We start from the raw sequence: 19,645 nt of genomic DNA, 5'->3' as shown, positions 1-19,645 counted from the left end.
TTAAAATATAAATATTAAAGTGGTCTATAAAGCAGAAACCGCGCTGTTTCTCGCTGCTCCTAACCTCTTTTTTGTATATTGTAAGCGGCTGTTTGACAGCTTCATTTTGGTACAGCATGTTTTGCTTTTCAACTCCACCTTGTGTGTTTGTGGGCGGAACCCCCGGCCATCCAATCCAGGCAGTCCGATTCAGGGAAAACAAATGACTTTCAGGCCCTCGGCCTTGTTAAACCGTGTTGCGTTCCCATGGTGTAGGAAAAACGGGTATCTTTGCATGTTCAGACAAATGAAGACATGCTTGAATGAATAATTCACATAGAGCTGATCTTAACTTTACGAAATGTCACATTTACCTATAGAAAACAAACAAAACTCATTGTAAAGAGGCAGGGGACTTAGCAGTGTGTAATGAATGTTTTTAAAATGTAAGACTCAGAACCAAGGGCGTAGATTTGGTTTTGGCATTGGTGGGGACGGATGATTCAACCACTGAACCCTGCCCTGTTTCTTTTTTTCCTTTTTGTCTTTGCTTCTTGATTTAAAAAAAAAGGAGAAATATACTTGCCTACATATGCTATTCTGCATGCTTTTAAACCATTTAAAATGACAGTTCATAGTTTTATATGTGAATTATATAATGTTAAATTACTATTAAACAAATGACTAAGTATTTTAGGCTTTAGTTTACTTCAGCCATATTCCATATAAATCAGGTATCATACAAACATAAAAATAGCTTCAAATACAGTCATGACAATAAAAGAATATGACTTTAAGAACTTAACAACATTAGTTCAGTTGTAGTACACCAACATCTCTAACACATTAGCACTAAGGGAACACTGAATGACCTGGTGGTTTTTGTCCATAAAACTACTCATCTAAGATTACCACAAAAGATCTCTCAGCAAAATTATGCAACATTTTAGGCACAATATTGCCCCTATCAAATCAGTGAGCTGGGATTTTTTTTTAATTCTAAACATGAACTACTGTTACAGCAACAGACATGGACTACTGGTGCCCCACACAACAACTCAATGTGGACTACGTGAAGGAGCCAAACACATGCCTTCTCCTCTCGTTAACTGAGATAAACTGCTGGCATATTTGTTTTACATCTATACTGTCCAGTCTCTCCTGGTGGACCTTAGCCATCTTTTTAGTCTTCTGAGAGCACTGAAGCTTCTTTCAGCCTCAGTACATGTGTTTTATCCTCAGATTAAAATTATTATTGTGTGCTTGATGTGCCTCACCTTTGGCCCTGGCTCTTCCCCTCTGACTGCACTAGGACATATTGCTACCTGATAAAATAACACATGGATTCGTGCCATATAAAAAGTGAGACATGTCAATTCAGATTCTTTGTCAAATATACACTAATGAATCAATTTACATCAGCAGCCTAACAACTATCATGATAATAAATACTAGTTAATCTATAGCACCAAATCATCAGTCAGTCACCTGTGACCTCGCCTCTTCACCTCTGTCCGAGCTACAACATGGCAGAGCTGCCTCTGTCACCTGATGAATAACAGTGAGACATTCCAAATACATGCAGTCACACGTGCTTCAAATACAGTAATGAACCACCAAGTCATCATCCAATTTCACCTGTGATTCTTGTATCACCATTACTCTATCACCTGACAAATAGGACATACATGACAATAAGAATAAAATGGGGAGCTGCTTCAGTGTTTCTGTCAATTTGTGCAGATCTTGACTCAGTAATGTTTGTAGGGTGAGTGCATTTTTAAAACACTTTGTGCAAACTGCACTCCAAGGTGGAATATTTGCAAAATCACGACTACCTCATGATATTTTGTCTCAAAAATTAACCCTATGAATATGTCAGTGCCATTAGGAAGAAATTATTGTGTCACCAACATTTTAATGTTACACATAAAATTTTTACAGCCTCTGTAAACTAGTATCCTGGCTTGCTCGAGGCTGCCGTTTTCTCTGACAGTTTCAATCAAAATTAGAAATGCTACTCTGGGAGACTGAGATAACTAATAGTGCTGCCTGTTGTGCAGTTAGTTTCCGAAATACTTTTTTATATCCAGGTTCTTCCTTTTTGCTGCCATCCTCCTCGCCTCCTTGCAGGTCCTCGCAGCGTAGGCTTGCAGCTGCTAAAACTAAACAGAGCTCCCTGAAAGGCACAGCCAATCACATTGGCCATATTTGTCACATGAGGCAGGACTCCAGTAGAGAACGTAATTTAACTCTTTCTGCACCGCTGGCTGAATGAGACGTTGACGGATCGTTTTTTTTTTTAATCGAGTTTGTTTTTCTTTACTCGAAGAGATCAAATTATTGGTGGGGACAATTGAATAATCGCTGGATATTGGTGGGGACATGTCCCTTCCGTCCATGCCAAATCTACGCCCTTGCTCAGAACAAGAAATTTACCCCTTTCCTGCCGTGATCATTTTCCCCAAAGGATTTTAACTATTTGTGTCGCAGTTCAGTTTGCCTCAAAGCAGTTGCACTATTTAAGGAATAGGAAAATCCAACTATGTTTGTCTTGACTGAATATTAGTAACATTATTAAAAAGTGACATCATGACATAAAAAATACATAACAAAGGGCATATTTTACAACTTCACGGTTTTGTATGTTGTGTATCTATATATTATGTGACATGTCATTCAGCTAAACATGTTTTACTAGTCTGAGAAAGAAAACAGTATTCCGTTTAATGATCCCCTCTGTGTTATTATCATAGTTCAGGCTAATAATAAGTAAGAATAGGCCCCTTGTCTTCCAGAGCAGCAGGACTTTGAAGTTTCCTGATATCATTGAAGGCAGCATGAAGCTGAGTGGCAGACATGCTCCTCACGCCCTCTCCTCTTTCTTGCAGGGTAAAAATAATGACAAACTGTTGACATGTGATGTGACATATTGTGTTACTTAATGCGTTAATGAAAACATGCGTTTTAAGGTTGTCTTTATTTTTTAATAAAATTAAATCCAAAGCATGTACAGTGTTTTGCACACAAATGTGATGGGCAACATAAAATGCACGACAAGGAAAATGTATACAGAGTTTTACCTGATTATGTCATCAGTATAACAATCAATACAAACAATAAGATCTCAGCTTCAACTATCTACCTGCACTGCACATCTCATTTAAAATCACAAAGCATTTAAACACTTACACACAAGCAGTGCATTTATATTCTATATAGGCCAACTGAACAAAAAAAGTCTAAACTGTTGCATAAAGAATACACAAAGTAAATGGGAAAACTTCAGAAACAACTTCACACTTTTCTGAATAATCTGATACACTATGGACAAAAGGCACATTATAGTCTCACAAAATTAATTATTTTGTGCTCATCTGAAGAGCTGACATCAGCTTTCCTTAGCTTAAAGTAAGGTGAAATTACATTATTATAACATAGGCAGAACTACAATTTAACTGCATTGTTGTAATATTAAAGCCATGCTGTAATTGAGCACTAAAAGAAAATAACACTATTATATATAAATGGATCTATCTAACATCTCAGGGGAAAATATCTCTTATTTTCAAAATTCATTCATTCATTTTTCCCTGAGAGAAAATGCCACTCTGTATCTAAGTACATAAACAGCCACTTATACCTTAAAAAACATTTTTGAAATCCTAAAACCTCAAAATATTAATTAGTAATACCTGATAGGTCTCGATGATGAAATTGAATACATTTTGGTTGTCTGTTATGGTTGCAAACACAAATTTAGATGCAGAAGTCATATATTAATAAATGTCAGGTAATGCCCTTTAAAGACAAACAATAATGGAACAGTTTGAATCTGCAAAGAAGTGGCATCACTAAATAAAATGTGACTATGAACGGTATGGTGATGTTTGTGGCAGTATGGATCCATCCTACTCATCCTCCTCAAATGTCACTTTGGCGTCATCAGCGTCCAGCTGCAACACATGCAGATCAGGTTACAACAAAGAAATGTACATATGAAATGACACGAAGAGCTACATCTGAAAAATATAGATAAGCACTTACACATTTCATTTCCATGGCAGAGAAGAGCCTGCCAGTCATGAGCATGCGCAGAGGAACGGTAAGAATGAGAACAAAAGGCAGAGCCAGAGAGAAGCTGCTCATCTTCACCGCCCAAAGTACACCCAGGCACACGAGCTGGATCAGAGTGAACAGATGCATTCGCATGGTACTCACCTGTACAAATGACAAAAATAAGAGTGAGAAATGCACTAATTGACAAGCTATTTGGTAATTATTACACCATTAGACTTGGATATATAAGAAAAAGCAGGATGGGATACATAATCTAATGCAAGGAGCTGTGAACCATTGGCTGTTTTTGAAAGTACCGTTAACAGGTCTGGGAAAGTGAGTAAAAATGAAAGCAAGGTAAAAAATGATCACAAAGATATACAACAAAAGACACAAATGTGAGGCACAAAGCTACAAAGACATGCAAAAAATAGCAAATAGATTAAAAATTGTAAACAATACTAAATACTTTTTGTGCTCTGAGGAAAACTGTCTAACACAGTGAGTTAGCTTCAAAACATGAAGGTGTACGGCATGCAAATTTTTATGATTAGCTGATTAGTGTAAAATAAACTGTATTGTGCTGAATAGATACCCTGGTGGCATAGGCATCAGGGGGATGGTATTTCTTGGGAGTAATGAGCAGAAGGATCCTGTCCCACATCTGGATTCCATTTAGAGAAGTGATACCCATATAGAGGAAGATGCCAAACAAGGCTGTCATTGGAATCATCTTCAGAATAGGCTCCATGTAAATAGAAACTCCTGAAAATTGGCATGAGAGGTAAAATGGTTATTTACTCTGACTCTGAAGTGCCTGCATCATTGCTGTAGATGGCAGCACCTACCAATCATGATGGCCACAATCATGCCGCTGACCCTCTGCTCAATCACTTTCTCTATCTCTGGTTTGGGGCCCTTAGACATGACAGTGAGAGCATTGGCGTGGGTGACAGATCGCACAGTGGCAGCACTCAGCCAAGGGACTCCAAAGATAGATGCGATTCCTCCCATGGTGACCAGGATGAGAAGGTCCCAGTGGAAACCCGACCCTTTTATCATTTTCCTTTCCGCTTTGCTCACAATCAGCCTGGGATTCCCAGAGAACATTGAAAACAGAGATTTCTTAAATATTTTCTTTTTAAGTAGTTGAAATCACAAAAACTAATACTGTATTCGTTTAAAGTGTCACTCACGTAGTAATTTGGGACTCAAGGAAGATGAGGATGAAGACAAGCACTGCAGGTATACAGCTGGCACCTATCATCCAGCCGGGGAAAGGCTTCTTTTCTCCCATGGGATTGATAAACCATCCCCTCACCGTGGGGTTAGTCACTTCAATACCTTTTGGCACAACCAGTTTCTATGAGAAGACAGAGTGATGATGCTAATTAGAAAGACAGTTAAAGGTAGATTCTTTGGACTTCCATCATACATTTTGAGAACTGTTTGGATTCATAAAATTCATGCTAATGGGACAGACGTGGAGGGGGCAAGTTATCTTGCTTTCTCTCTAAGGGTTAGTTTAAAAAAGATAAGTTTAAGAATGCTAAACATGTGACATTAGAAAGGGTTTTGATTTGTCTTTGAATGTAGACACAGCTCTAACTGATCTCAAGAAAGGCACATTTCCATCTAATTTAGGGAATGTTTAAAAGCTCTGCACCTGATCACCATATAGGTGTAACTGGGTTAGAAACACTGAGCGTGTCAGATATGTATCTGGCTTGTGATTATTTGCACACAAAGACATGGATACTTTTTAAATAAATATTTTTTATATGCTCATTTCCACAACACTCACCTGAGTGTAAGCATCTTCAATGCTGATATCTACTGCAATCATGAAGAAAATAGCAATGGGGACTCCGAAATCTCCAATCAAACGACGAAGCTAGTAAGAAAGAGAGCAAAGGACACAAAAAGGTCAGATTCTCAGCATCTAAATAAAGTGTTGAGTTGGAAAACTTCTCCGTTCAAGACTTGATCTTACCCAGCCAGGAAGGAAATGGCCATTCTTAAATTGACGGAAGAAGTATGCAATGAAGAAGCAGCCAAACATCAGGCACATAGAGAGCAGGGCAGTGTTGGGGTATGCCCTTTCAATTTCAACATTCTTAACTGTTACATTTCCATCTGGATGAATCTCAACACGCTCCGTCATGACTGGGTGGAAAGGATTGTCCAGTGTATCATTCAGATATTCATAGTTCAGGATCAAAGGATGGGTTTTGAAGATCTGAAAAAGAGAAGGAATAGAATAGAATAGACCTTTGTAGTCATTGTACATGTACAACGAAATTATGAGAAAGTACAAGAAGATAAAGCAAATAAGACAGTTAGAGAAATCAAATTAAACCTTGAAGAGCTTATTGAAGGTCTCGTAGATGAAGATGAGAGAGATGAGGATGGAGAAGATTTCTTGGGTGAAGCGGGAAATGTATCGGACCAGGAAACTGCCCTCCATTGCCACGATGAGAACCACGATCACTATCAGCCACATACCCACCCATATGCGGCCTACGATGTACTCAATACCCTGCATCTTGCAGAACTGTTAAAAAAGGAAAAAAGGAAAGGAAGTTTTAAAAGTAGCCTTTAAGAAACTTGAGTTTTTGAGTTCTAACATGCAACGACTTTTACATACAACGAAAAAAGCTTCCTCAAACACCAGCAATGGTCCGGAAAAGCCGATGACAAGGACTGGCTGGGCGGCAATTAAACAGAAGAAGACACCCTGGGCGGCAGTGGAGATCATAAGCTCTGACACGCCCATCATTTTTTCCGTTTTGTCAGCTGGGTGCACACAATAAGGATGAATATTAATGAAACAAAGCAAATTTCTAAAACGAGTTAAGAATGCAAAATCACACATTTCTCTCTATGTCGCTCTCTTTTACCTAGAAGCCCTCCGAAGGTGATGGCTGGAGAAAGGGCAGCGAAGTAAATAAAGATGACGGCAGCAAGAACCTGAGGGTTCACAGCATCTGTGAAGTCGCTGATGTAGTGGCGGTAACGGCGCTTGATATCCTTCACCATGCCACCAAAAGGATAGCCCGTTCGGGCCAGAGGATCCTCCTTCGGCCCCGGTGGAGGTTGCAGAGCTAGAGAAACAAACAAATCAAATACATTTTATTTAATGCCAAAATCCTTCAGTTCTTCCTTATGCACGAGATTCTTTTAGTTTTTTTGTGTCCATTTTTTCTTTTTCTGTTACTGTGTACAATAAATTTAATCTAAAGGATCTATTACTCCCCAAACCTCATTGGCTCATTTTGCTGTTGTAGGTGTTGTAGATATCTCTTTTTAAACGCCAAATAGGAGCTTCTTATTTTAGTTGTATGCTGACCTTTCACCCTTTCCCCAAAGGTAAGACGGGGGTCAGTGGAACGGAGTCTGTCACTCAAGAGTTTTTTCTGGAAGTCAATCACTGGCTCCAGCATTGCCTTATCTTGGATCTGAGTGGGTGGAATCACAATGCTGCAGTCCATGAAGTCAGCGATGGCATCTGTGATCTCTTTTGAAGTCTGAGCCAAGTGAGCTTCCAGGCAGAACACCTGACATAGAGACAGATTTAAGTTTTTATTCACCTGAAACCAAACAAATGAGGTGTCCTTTATTTTGATTAAACTGCGCAATTTCTACAGAGGCATGTTTCCTCTTCTTGCTCACCCAGTCGGCCAGCAGAGCACCCATGGCACGACCGCTTTCACTGTAGTTGATTCCACTGTGGCCGGGGCCCACCAACAGAAATATGAAGCGAACAGGGATAGAAGACTCCAGGACAGACTCCATCACTACAGAGTCACTCAGCCTGGCGAAGGCCACCGCTGGTTTCTGCAGGAAGTCCAGTTCACCTGTGAGAAACACGCACATTTTGATATATCTGTTCCAGAACTAGGTACAAAAACTGAAGATAAATGAATGGGAAATCAGGAAAAGTTAGGCATACCTGAGAGGACAATTGAAGCCTCTACATTGTCAGAGCTGTCTCTCTGCAGAGAGAACAAGTAAAGTAGTAAAACATGTAAACTCTGCTTCACTGACAATAAATAAATAAATACACATATAATAATCTGCATAACCTCCCCCCAAATTTGTACCTTTTTCGTGACAGAAAAGGTCTGCATCTGAATATCACCAAAGGGAGTGACCACAGGTCCCTCAGTTTGACTGGAAGGACAAATCAAATGAGCAGTCATGTTTAAGAATTTGGCATCTTGCAAAAGAAATATGTTGTATGGGTTACCTGCGTTTCCTCAGGAGAACTCTCATCAGGTCACTGTGATCACTGGAACGGATCACATCCTTGTTCAGCATTTCATCAACCATTTTCTCAACCACAGCAGACAGATTGCTCGCATTCATGTCAAGGATAATAGCACCTGGGGAAATGTAACACAGGTTTTAAAGTTTGATTTTATTCAGATATAAACAGTGATTTGTGTACACGTTAAGCTCCATACTCACCTGTACTCATGGCCTTGCGGACGTGGAGCAGGCTGGTAAAAGTGAGATAGGAGACATGAGAAGGACCCCATTTTCCTGTGGCCTGGTTAAAGTTTTCCTCGTAGCCCACCCAGCGGCCAGTCTCCTGCCAGATGTTTCCCTCGAGCTCATTCAGCTCCACATAGGCCTATGATAATTCAGTGTGATTAGTTCATTTCATTGGTGAATTTTAATAATGGATTTGAAACACTAAAAACTGTAAACTAACTTGGGCATCCCCTCTTGTTGTGGCATTGGTATTCAGGTTCAGAAACGCTGAAATAAAAAGACAGAGGTGTGATTTGTACGTAGGTATATAAAATCAAACCACAACACAGAGAAAACACAGACTTTAAGAAGACTTTACCCTCTGAATTGGTGGGAATGACGATGGGCTTCGGAGATGGCTCATCCTCTTCCACCTCCTCCCTCCCCCTTTCAAGGTCAAAGTCATCACTCTGACCTGGTATGGTCCTAGTGATAGCACCAAAGGAAAACACTATTTAAGATCAGGGATCATCATGAATTCTGCTCAAAAACACCTTCTGACATCACATCAAGTCTTACAGGCAAGTCGTAAAGACAAGCAAGCAGTTGATCTGTGATTAGATATAAATTAAAAAAATTACATTGCCTTATCTGTGTTTTTAGAGAGATTAACTTTGAAGTCAGTGATTGCATTTAGCAAAGTAAATATCTTTCCTTGATTAAATCAGTCAAACCACTCACACAGTTAGTCTGTCATTAGTGTCATTCTGAAAATGGCCACAAGATGGCAGGCTTGCTCAACTAATTTGTTAGCTGCTTTGTAGCGTAACGATGATTGGCTGTGTATCTCATTGCTGACCTATAAACTTAAACTACCTCTGCTACCCGGAATTCATGATAATTAAACATTTGTCAGTGTGCGAGATTTTGTAAGAGGCATCCAGACCTCTCTTTCCTACATGACTTAAATCAAACATAATTGTAAGCTGTGGCTATTGAGAGCAGCCCAACACGCTGTTAGGCAGGCACTATAATTGTAAGCAGCTGCCCATGTATTACACCCAGAAGGTATCTCGCAATATACAAATGTCTCTTTTTGATATTTTTCTGACCATCTGATAAGCATCATTAAGTTTATGTGCTATTCTGTTGCTAAACTGCGATCAAGTAAATGTGGATGTTTTCACTTAATGCAGCTGACTACTGCTATTGCTGTATCTGAAAACCTAAACAATTAGCCAAAAGAGCCTAAAAGCCTCATAGCCTAACTTTGTGATGGAAACTTAACAGACAAAATAGTTTGATTAGAACTTAACCTAAATACAGTCATGGAGGAAGTTGTTGGGGCAAGAGTATGCTCATTCTCATTTGAGGGCAGGGAAGGACCCACTTATCTTATCAGAGACACCACAATTTCAACATAAACATGGACTGCAGTTTTGCTTAACGACGCCAGGAGGAACTCACAGCATCACTGGAGAAGGGAAGGCTGAGCCATTGTCTTCATACGACATGTCACTGCCCTAGATATGAGCAAAGTTGTAAAAGAAGTCATTGAAACAGCTGGATGAAAATGGATCAAAAAAAGTGACATAGATTTTAGATGGATGAATGGATGGATGTAAAATCACAAAACAAACAACCTCCTCAAAAGTTAAGTTGTTTTCCATGGATGTTGGCTTATCTGTCCTCCCAGTTTTCAGATACTTTCATGCATTCCCTAAGGCAGAGGATGAATGAACATATAATTAAAAACACATGGGATAACTAATAAGAAATAACAACACCTCACTATGGACTAAGTGCAAGACAGGTGTTTTATCTGTTGGGATTTCTGGCATACTTTGATTCCCTAAATGATCACAGTAAAACCTGCTTTGATCTTTTTTAGGGAGTTTCAATGAGGAATCCATCATATATCATCCTCGTTCGTCAGCAGAGTTGCAGCTGAGGGCAGATAATCAACCAGCCGTTAAGAATATGAACTACGTTACAGCTGAAAAAAAGGCCCTACAGTCTTATCTCTGGGTTACACCCTTCAACAAGACACATCTCTTATCCTCAACAGCACTACAGTAATAATTTTCAAATTCTGGACTATTTGGTATTGAACCATAAGTTATAGAAAAATATTATAAATCTAACTGAAATTTTTTTGAGTGTAGTGTATTTCAAGTTTTCAAACAAACGAACAAGTCTTGCACTTTTGGTATAAATGGCAACCGAAAATATTTGTTGTTGGACACCTAAAAGGTAGAAAAATAAAGGTTTCACATTGCAAATCTACTCTATACCAGATTCGAATAATGCTTTTGCAATTCTTGGAACAAATGACATTAGTTAGTTTAAGTCTTAAGAAGGCGTTGTCATTTGCTGATAAAGATATTTTTCCCGGCACTGAAAATATGCAGATTATTAAACATATAGTCAGAATAAGCAGTAATATATATTTTAAACAATAATAAAAATCTAAACATTTCATGCATGTTCTATCATGCATTCAAATTAACAACAAAAAGCGGAAAATAAAGCAACAAATATAAACAACAAATTTTTTCTTTAACAAGATTACCAGAAAATTACTCAAGCAAATGAATTAATTTCACTCTAAACTTCTTACAAACATGTCAGAAACATAAGAAGCTTGACTCTATGTTCCTACTGGAGTACATTCCGATATCCATCCTGTTTGACCCCTTCCCTGTGGATCATTAATGCTAAAAAGTGTGAACCCTACAACAGGAGGTAACACCCCTACCTGTACACAGGTACTCCTACCAGGTTTCCAGCACAGGAAATAGGCCGATCACAGGCCGAGCCGTTCTGTCAGCTTCAACAAGCCCGGCGACAAAATGAGCCAGAACAAGCGAAAAGACAAATACAGCAAGAAAACTAGAGTAGCGGGAACACCCATATGAAACTACGTCGACCGTAAGAGGTGCAGTACCCTCCTGGTCCTCTGGTTGGCTGTTGGGGCAACCTGGCAAGGAATGGGTGGGGGGTGATAGAGACAAACATGGCTATCAGCCTTAGACACCTTGACATAGGGATATCCCAACCCTAATTTGGACGATCCGCCCTCTCAGCATGAACCAAGTCTGGACAGGGACAGCATGAAACAGCAAGCTGTACTTCAGCTTGTCGAAGGAGCACACATGGGCCAAAGAGGGTAAAGAAGGGGGCAATGTACAGTATCAAGAGCAGAGCATCCTACTACGTCAGTTTGTTTACGTACTGGGGATTCCCTCAAATTAGGGGTTGGGTGAGTGATGTGATGGGAACACATTAAACTCAACTTTTTTTTCGGTTACAGCCTTCAAGCTCACCTGGTTTGTCCCTCGAACATGTCATGTGGTATCAACAGGGTGAGACATCCTCAGCAGTTGCCTGGCGGTGGAGGCTGGTAGCTGGTGATAGATAAGCCACACATGGATGTGGCTAGACTGAGAAAAAGTGTAAAACAGATGAATAAAGACACAAAAACAATAAGAGCAACATAATTTTTTTCAAAACATGTGATAACAGCTTGTGGAAGAGCACTGCTAATGAGAATTTACTGCAGTGCAAGTCCAAAAACAAGTGCAGTTATCAGTCAACACACAAAGTAAACTGACCGTTTTCCTGTTCACAAGTCTTCTGGGGGTAAAACCAACCATACAGGCAATCTGAAAAGCACTCCTGTTGGCATTCACTTAAAGCCACAGAACACATGATTGTCATCACTGATAAACTAAATGCATTTTTGAAGGCTTCAGTATCAGTTCTGTATTAAGATATGTGACCTGGGCCCAAGCCAGCATCCCTGCCAGCATCTGCCAACGCCAGCCCCCCTGAGCCTGCGTTCAGTGTGAGTAAAACTGATTAATCCCGTGTGTTTTCCCTGAGACAGCAAATTCCAATCATAAGGCTCTTTCCAGTTTCTTAGCAGGCCAATAATAAAGTGGTGTTTTCTCTTTCTGAGTCTGCAGATTTACAAATTAGGTGTTCTGTTTCTGAGAGGGAGAGCAATATAACTATGTGTTCTTTTTCTGCATTGAGACTGAATGCTGTAGTGTAAGAAAGACTTGTGCTATTTTGTGCTCTTCAGTCTGTACAAGCTGCGTTAGCATCTGAGGGAGACAGTCTCAGAGATTGCTTTATGAAGGGCCATCCAAGACACTGAATCCCAGCTGCCATGCCCCCAGTCATCCCATGTGTCCTGTGCGTCTTTCATTGGGTCCTGCACAGCTCAAGTCTTAACTCAAGACTGTGTGTCTGAAATTCAACAGCGTCTGAGTTCTGGACTTTGTTTATGGCCCGAACTATTAGCATTAAAGCTAGCCTTGGTGTCATTCCTGTCTCCTGTGTCCAATATTTGGGTCTGAAATTCATCCGCCCATCACACAGCCTTAAATATGACAGATCTTGGATCAAGATCACAGTCTTTAAAACTGCAAAGTTTGGCATTGACACTGTGGTTGGTGGAGAATGTGCTGTTAGCGACTAATCTTGCAGATGTTGGTGTATGATGTAATGCCGTTAGCCAGAGATTTCCAAACTTTTTGAGGTGACGGGCCTTTTGTATGACCTCTGATCAAAATAATAATGTGAATGTGTGTTTCAGAGAAATTTACCAGCTTGTGTAAAGTAAAATGAAAAAAATGAAAACTGAAAAAAATTCTGAAAACATGTATAACACATAATGTGCTTTATGTAGCTTTGTTTAAATGTTGTATTACTCACAAATACTTGTATATTAACTATCTGGCGGCCTGGTATCTGGCCGATAGTGGTGTCCATTGATATCACTATGAAACTATGAATGAACACTTTTGGAATTAAATAGTAAATAAAAAAGTGTGAAATGATTCAAAACATGTTTTATATTTTAGAAGTAGCCATTCTTTGCTTGGAGTACTGCTTTGCACACTCTTGGCATTCTCTCGATGAGCTTCATGAGGTAGTCATTGTTTTCCGACAGTCTTGAAGGAGTTCCCTGAGATGCTGAGCACTCTTTTTCCCTTTGCCATCTCAACAGGGTTTAGGTCAGGTGACCATGGAGGCGAGACCATCTGGCGCAGCGCTCCATGACTCTCCTTCTTGGTCAAATAGCCCTTACGCAGCCTGAAGATGTGTTTGGGGTCATTGTCCTGTTGAAAAATAAATGATGGTCCAATTAAATGCAAACCGGATGGGATGGCATGTCGGCAGAGGACGCTGTGATAGCCATAATGTTTAAGTGTGTTTTCAATTTTCAATAAATCCCCAACAGTGTCACCAGCAAAACACCCCCAAATCATCACATCACCTCCTTCATGCTTCATGGTGGGAACCATGCATGTAGAGACCATCCGTTCACCTTTTCTGACAGGGCAGGTGGAACCCAAGATCTCATATTTGGATTCATAAGACCAAAGCACAGATTTCTACTGGTCTAATGTCCATTCCTTCTGTTTCTTGGCCCAAACAAATCTCTTTGCTTGTTGCTTTTCCTTAGACCATAAAGCCCTGATTCACGCAGTCTCCTCTGAACAGTTGACGTAGAGATGTGTCTGCTGCTGGAACTCTGTGAGGCATTTATCTGGGCTCTAATCTGGGTTCTTAAAGTAATGATGGACTGTCATTTCTCTTTAGTTAGCTGATTGGTTCTTGCCATAATATGAATTCTAACAGTTGTTAAATAGGCTGTCAGCTGTGTACCAACCTGACGACACAACTGATGGTCCCAACCCCATTAAGAAGGCAAGAAATTCCACAAACGAACCCTGACAAAGCCCACCTGTGAAGTGAAAACCATTTCAGGTGACTACATCACGAAGCTCATTGAAAGAAGGCCAAGGGTTTGCAGCGCTGTAAACAAAGTAAAGGGATGGTGACTTTCAGGAATATAAAATGTAAAACATGTTTAGAGTTATTTAGCAATTTTTTTCTTTGCTACGTAATTCCATATATCTTGCGTCGTATATTTGATGTCTTCAGTACATTTACAATGTAAAAATATAAGATAGTAAAAAGTAGTCAAAATAAAGAAAAACCATTAAATGAGACGATGTGTCCAAACTTTTGACTGGTAGTATACATACAAAAAAGCTATAAATAATAAACAGCCTGTACCAATAGCGGGGTCTGAAGTTCTGAGACTACCGCTGAAAATATATGTAAATTCATATATACGTGTATATATATGAATTTACAGATACATGAGGAAGTCAGGAGTGGCAGAGAAGTATGTGAGGGTTACGCAGGACATGTAAGAGGACAGAGAGATAGTGGTGAGGTGTGCAGTGGGAGTGACGGATGGGCTGGGATTAAATCAGTGATCAACTCTGAGCCCCTTGTTCTTTGGTGATGAATAGGCTGACAGAGGAGGTCCGGCAAGTCTCAGTGCACTGTGACGGTTGCAGACAACATTATGATCTGTAGTAAGAGTTGGGAGCAGGTGGAAGAGAGGCTGAAGAGTTGGAGGTATGGTCTGGAAAGAAAAGGAATGAAATTCAGTAAAAGCAAGACAGAAAATGTGTGTGAATGAGAGGGACACTGGTATCACAGTGAAGATGCAAGGAGCAGAGTTGGTGAAACTAGATGAGTCTAAATGCTTGGGGTCAACAATCGTAGACAATGTACAGTTGACAAAAGAAGAAGAGAGTTCATGCAGGGTGGAGTGGGTGGAGAAGAGTGTCGGGGTGATTTGTGAATGAAGCATAGCACCAAGAGTAAAAGGGAGAGTTTACACAATGGTAGTGAGACCTTCTATGACAAATAGTTTGGAGATGATGGAACTAATAAAAAGACAGGAGACTGAGATGGTTTAGACATGTGAAGAGGTGGGATATATTGGACAAAGGATGATGAATTTGGAGCTGCCAGGCAGGAGGGAAATGTTTATTAGAATAATCAGCTTAAACATTTGAATGAAAAGTTTATTCTGTGAATTTAAAAAAATCTTAGCATTGGTCTGCTCCCTTTGGCTTCAATGGCAGCACCATTTGAGCTGCACAGGACTCCAAGTCAGAAAGATGTGAAAATAGTAAAATGCACTCATAAAGAAATCACTGTAACATATCTAAACAGTAGAAACAGAAAAACCGTGTTTGTCATTTGTGACTGTACTTGGATGCAGTCCTTTAAGATAGACACATGTCAGTGTGCTAACAGGGGCACAGTGGCAATGCTAACATACTGAAACTACCAAGACAATCTAATTAGAACTAAAGTCAAAGTCATCTGAGGAGGCATCAAAGTCAGGGGCTCAAAATAATCATATGTCTAATAAGTGTATCTATCTGCTCTACTTTGATTTTTTAAAAATCAGACTTGTGGTGTACATTAGAGGTTTTTTTTCAAGTTTTCAAGGACTCCCCTTAAGCTGACAGTGTGAGCTCGTCAAATATGTCTTCATACCCACCAGCTAGCTAGCCAGACAGTAAACAGTAGCTGGAACATTTTTTGAAGTGACTGATTTCAGAGTTTAGAAACACTGGCAGAACTACTAGCAACAATGTGTTTGTTTTACGGGCTTAAATTGCCTTCATGCTTATATATGGAACTATGATTATGCATGATTATGATTTTATAGCTGCTCTTGGCCAGTGGGTTGTGAACTCCTGGTTGATGACCTGGCATTGAAGGAATAATAATTGTCTATGAGCGTAAATACATAAATATACTCCACAGTGAGGGAAGTGGGCCCCAGCCAAAGACACTGTGGCACTGTTATCAGCAATTGTAGAAGCTATCTGCGGTGGCCATGTTTCTACGCATACAGTATACAGACACTCCCAGGCTTTGTATAGCCTATTTGATTATGAATGTGTGTCCAAAAACACATTTTCATAAACATTTAGGGAACTTCAGGAAAATGTGACAGCAACATGAAAAACTTTCCATTTGTGGTGGCATAAAAATATGTGAAATAAAAGATTGTACAGACTTGGAGGAGAGCCTCATTATAGCAGTTTGAAAATCTATAACTCAAAGCAGACTTTTAGACTTCTTAATCTGAAAATGAAAGATAAAAGAGAAAGAAAAAAGAGAAGGGGAACGTTTGCTGAAACACATCACAAAATGTTGAAAAACCTGTTTGCAGTTATGTGTGAGTGAGCTGTCTTACAACATATTTATGTGTACAGTAAATATGAAAAATATTCATCTAGCGTGCCATCTGGTTTTTGTAGTCACGTAATTGGTTAAATGGTGTCACCTGAGTCAAGACATCTGACTAAAGTATATGGAAGGTGACACTTAAATACTCTTTAGAGGCACTGCACATTTTCAGTGCCCTTATTGGAGCACTAAGGCAGCAGAGATGAGCTCTATCAGGATTACAACAAGCAGGCTGATGGGAGTTATCATTGCAGGCCAGAGCCAAACACCAAAGACACACCTAGACAAACTATGCAACACTTGATTACACAGAATACCATTTCTTATTAAAAAGCAGTAAAATATTTCAATGCATTTCTTTTCAAAATAAAAGCCTAATCACATTTATGATTCAATTCATAATTACATTAGTGACCTTTTAATATTTGCCTTCTAAAGTTTGCTAAATCTACCAATCCACAAATAATGAGGCCCAACATTAACTTTCAGCACATTTGTTAAGACTGTGTGGGTCTTCATAAGCTTATGAATGGACAGTGTCCTCAGTGCATACATACAACCTGAAAATGCATTCAGAGCCTTGGTTAATAGTATCGCCTTTTTATGTATAAAAACATAGTTTATAGCTAAAAAACAAAACAAAACCTCGAAGGTTGCGAGACTTTTTCAGACAAGCAATTTCCTTATTTGAATTCTTTCCGCATTTGACTTCAGCGTGACACTCTTTGACAGAGGGTATGCTGGAGGCAAAATACTTGTGATGGTAGTCTTTGTTGAGTTTGGCGCCCCTTAGTGCAAAAAGTATGGCAAACAACTTTAGAACCAAGTTTTATTTATTTTTTGTCTCTAGCCCTGCTTCAGTATCTTTATGCCACATTTCTGTGTTAAATGTTGTGCCAAGAAACCCACCAATGGCAGGTTCTATCTGATCTGTTCATTCGTGTTAAATAAGTAATTATTTCATTTTCCTATTGAGGTGAGAGAAAATAAAAAACCCCCCAAAACAATTAGCATGCATAACAATAGGAAGTAGAAACCTAGAGAACGGGGTCAGTATTTATGTGAGGTACCCTTAACTAGTATGGCCCTACACCCATTTGTGTCAGAGGACAGAGACAAAACAGGAAAAGCCTGCTGAACTCGGCTGTAAAATAGTTGGCAGTTTGTGTGCGATCCTCCCTAGAGGTTGACAGCCTCGGCCCACAGAGGAAAAGCTGTTTTGCATGCAATGAAAAACACCTGGTTACCAGTTCCAAGAACCAAATACGTATGAGGACAACAATCACATGCAAGCATTTTAAGAAACCTATTAAAGATAAGACACCTTTAATTGTGAAAAAGTGACACACGCAGTACTTAAAGAACAATTGCCTTTATTTCTTGCTCCAGTTTTAATATCAGAAAACAATGCAAAAGGATTTATGGAATATGAGCTAGCATCTAGTATGTGAGCTTCATAGACCAGCTGGTGACGGCCCTTAGAAACACACATTTCATGCGAAAGTACTTTACCGAAACAAATTAGAGCAGAAACTTGGCTAAGCTCAGGTGCTGCAGACGATAGCATCATTACGTCCAATTGTTTTAATGTTGTACTCCTTTCAAATTTGATATGGATTAAAAAAAAAGAAAAAAAAAAAGTCAAGATTCCCTTTGCATCCACCAAGCCACAAATATGACAATGCAAATCTATTCAAAACCAGCAGAGTGAATTACTACTTTATGAAAATGATGAAATATCATAAAAATGCTTTAGTGACAAATTATTATGCATAGTGTGGTGCAAAGATAATGTATTTCCATTTGTATTGTTCCAACAAAAAAACCAAACAAACCTACAGTGAGAAACAAAACACAACTAGTCGGGTAGAAAATGACAGGCAATAGGACAAAAAGGTGAATTCCCTCCATATCATCTGCAACATCATCTCCCTGTCTTTGCTCCTATGATGAGGGAACTCCAGGGACAGATACATCATACCATAACCTTTAATAGTTGAAGCAACAGTAATCATTAATACCCCGGAGGACCACTATGGGAACAGAGAGAGGAGCCATGAGGCAGAGCAGAGTTTGGTTTACTGCTAGTGCTTCTCTTCTGGGTGTGTAAACCACAGCTGCACGGTTGTGTAGCAGTAGGGAGGTTTACATGATGACGCATGGAGCGCGGCTTTTGGTGATCTTCTGCAAAGGTTTGCCATCATAAGCATTTTGAATCGCGTTCATGACCTGTGCCAAGAAATACACAGTATAAGTGTACAATGACAATAAAGGGCTATTCTTTTCTAATTGACATATGATAGGCAAATTGTATGCACAGTACTTACGTCATCCTCATAAGGGAATCCACCAGTTTCAACCTTGGAGAAGACCAGCTGCCCATTGATTTCAATCTCAAAGCTACCTATAATACCAAGGGCAGCAGAAATAGGACGTGAGAATGGCGCTTTGATGATCTAAGCTCACAATAAAGGGAGGGGCGGAATTTAAGGCTGGAGCTATGAACTCGTGGTTTGTCTCATCTGATATGAAACAAACCATGAGTTCCAGCTCCAGCTTTATCTGCAGCGATCAACGATGACTTACCGGTTCTTCCCACGAAACCTGTCACGTCCGCATCGCTAAACTCACCCTTGACAACACGGGCGAGCTCACGATAGCGGGGCTCGTAACCTCATCCACCACTAAATTAAATAAAAACACAGGTGCGTAAGAAAATCATACAAACAAAAGCAGAATCAGCGCTCCTTACTCTTGGCTCAGGCTGCTGCCTGCGCAGGCACCTAGCTTAGCTATGAGCTAGCCAAAAGTGAAACTGTGTTTAAACTGACAACAGACAAAAAGTTAACTGAAAATATAAATAAAGTACGTAATATGAAAAAAAATACCAATATTCCACTCTGACTTTGACCCCCATCGTCGCTGATCCTCTAATGACCACAGAGCTCCGAACGTCTGCTTTGGTAACCACCGATTGTGTAAAACCAAACCGGAAGAGGGGCGGAGCTTATTTACCCCACAAACCAAGAAAAACCTGACCTGTCGAGAG

The 19,645-nt window shown here is 39.7% G+C and overlaps 2 protein-coding genes across 2 annotated transcripts; both read right to left on the bottom strand.

The window, feature by feature from the left end:
- Positions 1–574: 574 nt before the first annotated feature.
- Positions 575–11,436, bottom strand: slc4a1a (solute carrier family 4 member 1a (Diego blood group)). The gene is made up of 21 exons (XM_080904346.1): positions 11,273–11,436; positions 10,158–10,234; positions 9,982–10,037; positions 8,894–9,000; positions 8,756–8,802; positions 8,509–8,674; positions 8,288–8,423; positions 8,142–8,211; positions 7,991–8,033; positions 7,711–7,895; positions 7,388–7,595; positions 6,939–7,142; positions 6,686–6,834; positions 6,398–6,592; positions 6,032–6,277; positions 5,843–5,932; positions 5,235–5,401; positions 4,887–5,128; positions 4,634–4,803; positions 4,027–4,200; positions 575–3,935 (listed from the first exon to the last, which is right to left on the bottom strand). The coding sequence occupies exons 2-21, from the start codon at positions 10,182–10,184 to the stop codon at positions 3,891–3,893; spliced, it is 2,727 nt and encodes a 908-aa protein (XP_080760472.1). The 5' UTR covers positions 10,185–10,234; positions 11,273–11,436; the 3' UTR covers positions 575–3,890.
- A 6,516-nt stretch (positions 11,437–17,952) lies between these two features.
- LOC308411232 (migration and invasion enhancer 1-like) lies at positions 17,953–19,601 on the bottom strand. Its single transcript, XM_080905088.1, has 4 exons — positions 19,485–19,601; positions 19,183–19,280; positions 18,924–19,000; positions 17,953–18,825 (listed from the first exon to the last, which is right to left on the bottom strand). Exons 1-4 carry the CDS (start codon positions 19,511–19,513, stop codon positions 18,742–18,744), a joined length of 288 nt encoding a protein of 95 aa, XP_080761214.1. The 5' UTR covers positions 19,514–19,601; the 3' UTR covers positions 17,953–18,741.
- Between the last annotated feature and the right edge of the window lie 44 nt (positions 19,602–19,645).

This window comes from Rhamphochromis sp. 'chilingali' (genome assembly GCF_963969265.1).
Source record: "Rhamphochromis sp. 'chilingali' genome assembly, chromosome: 15".
NCBI classification, from domain to species: Eukaryota; Metazoa; Chordata; class Actinopteri; order Cichliformes; family Cichlidae; genus Rhamphochromis; species Rhamphochromis sp. 'chilingali'.
This window is presented reverse-complemented; position numbering and strand designations above follow the sequence as displayed.

What these genes read in the sequence shown, in the direction of transcription:
- slc4a1a (XM_080904346.1), bottom strand. Translation starts at nt 10,184, where the DNA reads ATGGAAAACAACTTAACTTTTGAGGAG. An exon ending in ACAACTTAACTTTTGAGGAG is followed by an intron (nt 10,038 to 10,157) that starts GTTGTTTGTTTT and finishes GCTCATATCTAG; the next exon opens with GGCAGTGACATGTCGTATGA. An exon ending in TTCCCTTCTCCAGTGATGCT is followed by an intron (nt 9,001 to 9,981) that starts GTGAGTTCCTCC and finishes TGCTATCACTAG; the next exon opens with GACCATACCAGGTCAGAGTG.